Source organism: Epinephelus moara, chromosome 8, assembly GCF_006386435.1.
Source record: "Epinephelus moara isolate mb chromosome 8, YSFRI_EMoa_1.0, whole genome shotgun sequence".
Taxonomy (NCBI): Eukaryota; Metazoa; Chordata; class Actinopteri; order Perciformes; family Serranidae; genus Epinephelus; species Epinephelus moara.
The window spans coordinates 32,903,523-32,911,536 of record NC_065513.1 but is presented as its reverse complement, the minus strand read 5'-3'; the positions used below and the strand labels follow the sequence as shown (position 1 = coordinate 32,911,536).

Here is an 8,014-nt window from a genome sequence, read left to right as displayed (position 1 = left end):
TATACTTGCGATAAATGAATACATATTAAAGTGCAGTCCGTTCTTGACTCAGACTAGTATCCAAAATATAGCCAGGTGGCTGATGTGCAAATTTTTTTTGGCACCAGTTCCTCTCTTGCATCACATTTTTGTCTGCGCTCATCTTGTCACACTTTCCTCCTTCAACCACTCAGCATAGAACAGCAGCACTAATCTAATAAAACTCACCTGTATGCATGCAGATACTGACCAATCAGATGGAGCCAGCGCGTGCTCTGTTTTGTTGGCAAGAAAGTTAACAGCAAGGCAGGTATCAGACAAAATGGCGCTTACAGACAGAATATAAGTTAATACATTGTTACTATATTCAAAGTGCAGTATCACAGTCTGTCACGATGTGTTTATGGCACAAGTTGACATCGGGATAAAGACAAGAAAACGTATATTGTGCAGCCTTACATGCTGTAAAGGATGTAGAAGTCAGTCATGTTTAACTGACATAAGTATGACTCCTCTGGGCAGGATTTATATCATATCACACGTCACACTGCAAACAGAAGTACCCGTGATTCACTGCTTTAACATCCGACAGCATGTGATGTAGTGCAATAATAAAGGGTGAGTTAGCCTTAATGACTGATTATATTAAATGACGGTCACTGAGTGCCCTCTTATACCACCATTAATTTGTACTCAACCGCTCTGCCGAGGAAGAGTTAATAGGATGTGGATGATTAAGTTATCAGTGAGGATGCTGCAAAGATCATTAGCACTGCAGGCGTGGAGTTCAATTTATTATTGCACAGCAGTGCAGTCACTGTGTCATTGTCAATTATCTGCAGGATATTAGAGTACAAGTTGTGTTTTATTGGTGGTCTGGTAGTTGAAAGACATTATTTGCTGTAATTGTGACCTTTGGACTCTTTGTTTTAATGCCCCCCTCTGTCGCCTTTTATTTTCTGATGAAGAAAAATGTAAAGTGGTCTTTCTGGGTATAACATGTCAGAAGCTATTTCACATGGCGTTTAGTATTGTCCATGTAATGCAGCAGATGTCACAGGATTGTATTCAGTACTGTGAAGTAAACATTATGAGCCAAAGCTGGTGATAATATGGACTAATGTCAACAATGTTTTTGTGAAAACATGTTTTTCACCTTTAAAACCCTGTTACCATATTATGGCATAATGATAAAAACATAGATAAAATTAATTACTCAGATAATAAACAGGGAGGACTGTTGTCTTTACTAAATCTACTTACCAGCACATTTCTATGTGTATAAAAAACACCATTCAAAAGACCACTGTTCAAAGTAATGTCCATTCATCCATCTATTTTCTTCCGCTTATCCGGGGCTGGGTCGCGAGGGCAGCAGACCAAGCAAAGCACCCCAAACGTCCCCAGGCCAGATGAGATACGCAGTCCCTTCACTGTGTTCTGGGTCTGCCCCGGGGCCTCCTACCAGTGGGACGTGCCCCCAACACCTCTAATGGGAGGCGCCCAGGAGGCATCCTGATCAGATGCCCGAACCAACTCAACTGACCCCTTTCGACGCAAAGGAGTAGCAACTCTACTCCGAGCTCCCTCCAGATGTCAGAGCTCCTAACCCCATATCTAAACTTATTTTGGCCGCTTATATCCAAGATCCTATTCAGATCTAATCTCTTATCCAGAGCTCATGACCATAGGTGAGGGTTGGGACGTAGATGGACCAGTAAATCAAAAGCCTTGCCTTCTGGCTCAGCTCCCTCTTCACCACAACGGTCTGGTGCAGCGCCCGCATCACTGCAGAAGCCGCACCAAACTGCCAGTCCATCTCACGCTCCATTCTACCCTCACTCGTGATACTTAAACTCCCTTGCTTGAGGCACTAACTCTCTCCCAACCCAGAAGGGGCAATCCACTAGTTTCCGGCAGAGCACCATGGCCTCAGATTTGGAGGTGCTGACTCTCATCCTGACCACTTCACACTCAGCTGTAAAGTATTTACACTAAAAACATCAGCTGGTGTATAACGTTGTGAGGCACTTAAATAAATCCCTATAACGTTTATTGTCCTCCAAGCAGGATATTAAATGGGATTTTATATTGTCAATTGAAATTATTAACCAAAGCTGGTGATCATAATATAGACAAATAATATTTTCATGAGAACCTTGTGTTTTTTCTCTTAAAAAATGCACTATTACATACCTACTTTTCAGGTGTGATACGATTTTATTGGTTCAGTGAGCATAAAAAGTTTAATAAAATCAGTCCCTCAGATAATAAAGAGGACTGCTCTCTCCACTACTTCACCACACATCCCACCTCACCTTGTATTTCTCAAGACCATCTTCCTCCCACCCTAAACTCCCGCCCATCACTACGTATGAACCCACAACAAGTGGCCAACCAATGAGAGGCACCTCGCTAATGTGTAGAGAGGGGGCTGAGGAACAGAAAGACAAATGCTCAAAGGGGAGAGAGTAGAGGACCACTTTGCGACCCACAAGGGTTGTTGTTTTTCCCCATGCACTATTTGTTTGCACTCCCGTGCGCACAAGGACTGCTAAATGATCCAGCGCAGCCCAGCAGAGAGCTCTCGGGACTGGTCCGGCTTCGCTTTGTGGTTGAGATCCGCTAGGAGAGAGGACGCGAGAGGGGATCGCTGAGCTGGAGGCAGTTTGTTGCGTGAACTCAGAGTCACTGCGATGGAATGAGCCGCTGCAGAAACTCTCCTAAACTTGTGGAGAACTTTTCTTTTCGGTGTCTCTTTTTACTCCCGCGAGTTTCTATTTTAGTTTTCGCCCCAATCATGTATGGATAACGGGAGGTTCGCTCAAGAATCCGGCTCAAATGGATCAGCGCTGACGGGTTTGTGGAGCCGGGATTACACAGCGCAGTGCCAGCCTGTTGAACGCCCACACACGGGCCTATCACACACCATCTGCCTCGGAATAAATAACGCTCTCCAGTGAAGACACCATCCATGGAAGTAGAGTAGAAGTTTTACATATGACACTGTTGTGAGTTTCACCGTTCCTGGCAGCCAGAACAATGGCAAGCTCTGGCGCATTGGCACAGAGCGTCTGTAGATCTGTTTGGCCTCTTGGTTGTGTGCTTTTGTTTTTTGGCTACTTATCACTGGCCTCACCGTCCCACGGTCGGCGGCTGATATGCTGGCAAGCCATCATGAACTGCCAAGCCGAGCCCGAGTGCAATTACGCATACGAACACTACACGCGCGCATGTGGCCCCGTGCTGAACGGGGAGAGGAGGAAGTGTCCCAGCCACTGCATCTCCTCGCTCGTCCAGCTCAACCTGACCAAAAGCGGGCCGGCTCTGGAGGACTGCAGCTGCGCCCACGATCCGGTGTGCACGAGCACCAAACGGGCCATCGAGCCCTGCCTGCCCAGGACTACCAGCACGGGCTGCACGGAGGCGAGGCGCCAGTGCGAGAGAGACGGACAGTGCAGCTCCGCTATGCACGATTATCTGAAGCACTGCGGGAAACTTTTCAGCGGGGCGATCTGCACGAACGCCTGCCGGAATGTGATCGCGAATATGCGTAAAATACCCAAGGGTCAGCAGCTGGACACATGTATGTGTGACGGGACGGAGAGGGCCATCTGTGAGTTTGTCAAGAGCAGCATGAAGGCGCTGTGCTTCGACTCTCCCGTGAGGGAAGAAGGCAGCGGGTCCGACTACGGCCAAGATCCAGACTACGAAGACGACCCCCCGGAGCCGGACTATATAGAGGAGCCGGAGAGCGGAGCCTCTCTTCCAGCGGCCCACTGTGTTTTGACCCTGCTGGCATCCATTTTGGCTCTATTGCCCCTCATTTAATCCCCGGGTTCATAATCTGCCCCGACTTTTGTCCGGATAAAAGGCAATCTAAACTTTTGTCACTCCTTGACCTGCTACTATTGTGAAAGGTTAGAGCCTCACAGACTAAAGGAAAGAGTGCTTTGGCGCAGCCTTGTTTGAATTAAGAGCTATAGAAGCTGAAGGATATCAAATCAGGATATTTTCTATGCAAATGAGACCAGAAAGATATTTTTGAAAAACTGCCTGAGCTCCAGGCTGCTCTCTTATCAAATCACACCACTCCACGGCTCTCCAGATGCTTTGCTTATGTGATAAGCTAAATTAGATTGTCTGCTTTCTCTCAGTCACAGACTCTGATGGTAAAGTTGTCATGACAGAGACACAGTTGGTTTGTTATGGTAACAAGTCAACGTTTAATCAGTACATGCTGTGCACTGCCAGTCTTCTTTTTTTTTGTTAAAGATATGAACTATTTTTATATGACACTGCTGCCTGTTGGCACCAGGCTCTCTGATTTACACGTATTTAATGCTGGAATCTATGAAATGTATGAAAATGTAAATAGATTAGGACTTAAAGTGAAACAGTAATTTATTACATGCCACCTAGTTACATCCAAATGTTCATCATGTGAATAAAAGACTGAGTATTCCAGCTTTAAAGGGAAGTTATTTTGACTGTATTCTCTTCAAAGATAATGTGCATTGTATATATGTGTATAGCCTATATAGATTTTTTTTCCCCAGAGAATCCTCTATGTTTTAGGCTACAAGATGATTTATTCACTGTGTATAGCCTAGAGAAAGAAATGTCTAAATCCACTGTATGATTGCCTTAATGATATACTTTTATAGAAGGCATAAAGGAAACTTGAAGATATCATTTGTGACTGTGAGTTATTTGTTGGTTTTTAAACCTCTTGGCAGCGTTGTGCCTTAATTCAGTCAGAAAGTAAAAGTTTTGAAAAGTCTGAAAACCTTCTATAACACATTATTATTGCTCTGTCAATGAGTGTAAACAAAGCTATTTTGTTATAATATGCATAGTGGAAAATAAATGTAAAAATCAGTTATATTGACAGAATCACATTAGTTTACATTCTTATTTAAAGTTTCTCACATTGCATATGTTTCCTTTAAGTTACATCAGTTTGGAGTAACTTGCTGTATGCATACGCTTCAGTTAGGTGACCGAATAAATGGCCTATAGAAATCTGATAAGTGTGTGAATTTCTATTTTAGACACACTTGTGTTAAGTTCTTAAAATCCCACTAAACTTTGTACAATAATCAACGTCATATGTCCATAATAGACTGATTTAAAGTGCTATATGATGTCTGTGCTGCTTACACTATCCATTAAGGTGGTTTAGGCAGTAAATGGTATACTGTGTATAAATACTCGTATTTAAAGACATTTAAAAAACATAATTTTTTATAGTTGTGTGTGAGTGAGAAATGTATTAACTTTTACACTCTGTCTCTGTAACTCCAGTGCAGTAAATGCGTGGTCATTTAAAATGCAGACCAGCTTCCTCTGTTGACTGATAGCCTAATGACCTGCTGTGTCTTGATTTAGCTGGCTGTTGTCAAAAGCAACTGGCACCATAAATCAACAAAACACCCTCTGCCCCTCCCCCACCAACACCAACACGCTCTGCACTCAGGTATCACAACTTACAGTCACTGGCTGTTAAAGGCGCAATGTGCAATTTTTAAAAAATAATGTACAGATATTCTAATTTACTGCAAACGTTTGGGTTAAAGATGAAAAATTTGATATTTTACTGTTTTTCAAATTAAAATAAATCATTTTACTCCAGTGTTTACTTGGCAGATCTGCCAATCAGTGTGGAAGTGATGACAGATTTCAGCTTTGTTGTTTAATTAGATTAAAGCTACTTCCTTTAATTGGCTGAAATTATGAGCTGCAGTATGCACTTTTTAGGTTTTTATTTACATAATTATTTATGCAGCTGTTTACTGTGCACATAATATATGTATTGCACATTTCTCTTAGCTGAGTTGTTATTAATATTATTTCCATGACATACTGCACATCATGCAGCCCCTGTCTTTGGTCGGCTTCTGGGGCTTTAAATCAATGATTTGCTGCAAAATGTTTCATTAGAGGGGAGACAAGGGCCCTCCAGCTGAATGGATGGAGGAGAAGTCGAGTGGCATCTTTGTCATGGAAATGTTAAGCACATAATAGTTGGGTAGCACAATAGGGAGGCACTTCATTCTTTCAGGCTGGCTTGACACCTCTGGAGAGCTGAGCGGCGGGGAAGCATGTGGGAACGATCTGCTGCCGCTTGGGTCTCAACCCTCCACTGCAAGAAAGGGAGAAGAAAACACATGACAGGCCTGGCGAGGGATGCTTTATCCCGAATCCACACTTAACATCCCCTGTGTTTTTGTTAAATGATCTCCTCAACCTGCATTTGTTTATCCCAGTGCTGCTCACTTTTGTGCTTCAAGGAATTCAGCCTTGATTTAAAAAAAGAAAAACGCTCCTTCAGAATATTTCTCCCATGCTTTTACATTTTAAACATCTCAGTAAAACAGTAAACTCTGTGCTGAATGCAGAAAAAGACCCCCAAATCCTTCTAAATAGAAAAACCTTGTCAGTTTCTTGCAGTGTCGGTATGCAGTCCGCCGTGCCTGAAGCTTTCCAGCAGGAGAATAGCTCTGCAGCCCAGCCGATCCTCCCCTCCTCCTCCTCCTCCTTGTCTTTCTTTTGCCTCTCGCATTTGTTCAGGCAGTTTCAGCACTTAGAAAAAGCGCAGCATGCGTTGATTAGGCCATAATAATGCACGGTGTGTGAATGGATGAATGAGGTGCAAAAAAATCTCACAAAACTGGCCTGCTTGTCATAAAATGGAAATGGTGCACAATGAGTGCTTGAATACATTTGTTGGAGTGGTACTTACAAGGAAAATTTAGATGTTGTTTTTAGTTTTTCAAAAGTTTTTTCCCATATTATAGTATTTTTTATTTAAACTAAATAAATGAAGCAGCCAGTACTGCAGTTAAAATGCCCTCCTCTCTTCCTCCACACACACAGTGGAGTGTGTTTGACTGTGTGTGTGTGCGTGCGTGTGTTTGGGGGGTGGTTCTGGGTTTAATTTACAAACTGTGGCTGTTTGTGTTCCAGCTCTTTGAGCGTGTGTAAGGTATCTCTGCCATCAACTTTGCTTCAGTGAGCTCAGTTCACTTCCAAGCTCTGTTTCTTTGGCCTCCTGAACAAAACGGCCCACACTTCACCCCATGCAGATCACTTCACCCCTTCACCCCATGCATATCACAGCACAATGTTTACAAAGGTGCAGCTCTCTCAAGCGCTGACGCAGGAGGTTTGAAGCTCGGCGTCGGCTGAGATCTATAATAATCCTTACAGTCATTTTTTATATTACAAAATGACTCTTATTTTCATTTTCTTCCTTCCTGTACATTTATTCAACAATGTAAGTTGAATAAGTTAAGTTGACATATTGAATTACACGAGTTCCTTATGACTCTTTGGGATATTGAAAACATGGAATATTTGACCTTAGCCCTACTTTTCCTTGCTGTGTTTTCAGTTAAATCCTGGCACCAGCTAGGGTGGTGTTTTTTCATGCAGAGGTAAAACATATATGGGGCCGACTCAGCTGGAAGTTGTTTTACTTAAAAAAATAACTTAAATCAAACCAAAAACTGAAATGTTTTGTATTTTTCAGTGTGTTCTCGAAGCATTTGTTGCAACATCGGTCTTAATAAACAAACTAATGTAAGTTTAAAGTTTCATTTTTGCATATTTGACCATTTTGCTAAGATGTATACTGCACATTATGTCAAATAAGCTTCCTGTGTCTGATTCTCACATTGATATAACGTAACTGTATTCCCATTATACCACCTTCTGAGGCCTTGAAGTGAGCTCCTTACTCCTGATGTGTGCTGACCATATTTCTCACAGGCATTTGTTTTGGCCTTGGCTCCATGCGAGGTTGTGCAGAAAGTGATGTAGAAATGGTTGGACAGTTGGAATGGCTGAGACGGAGGAGGAGGCACTGAGATGGAAAGTTCATTTGAAAGGATTTGGAAATAATCCCCTAAAGTTACCACAGGGTATTCGATGGAATGGGCTCCACCTCGACTCCCCTCTGAGCTCCTGCCATAGCTCAGATGCACATTTGTTAAAAAGGTAGTTATAAAAGAGGTGCGCTGCTGTTAGTTGT

The 8,014-nt window shown here is 42.8% G+C and overlaps 1 protein-coding gene across 1 annotated transcript; it reads left to right on the top strand.

Annotated features, from left to right (window-relative positions):
• The first annotated feature begins 2,416 nt into the window (after positions 1–2,416).
• gas1a (growth arrest-specific 1a) lies at positions 2,417–4,667 on the top strand. Its single transcript, XM_050051930.1, has one exon. The coding sequence runs from the start codon at positions 3,022–3,024 to the stop codon at positions 3,808–3,810; it is 789 nt and encodes a 262-aa protein (XP_049907887.1). The 5' UTR covers positions 2,417–3,021; the 3' UTR covers positions 3,811–4,667.
• Positions 4,668–8,014: the final 3,347 nt, after the last annotated feature.

What these genes read in the sequence shown, in the direction of transcription:
- gas1a (XM_050051930.1), top strand. Translation starts at nt 3,022, where the DNA reads ATGGCAAGCTCTGGCGCATTGGCACAGAGCGTCTGTAGATCTGTTTGG.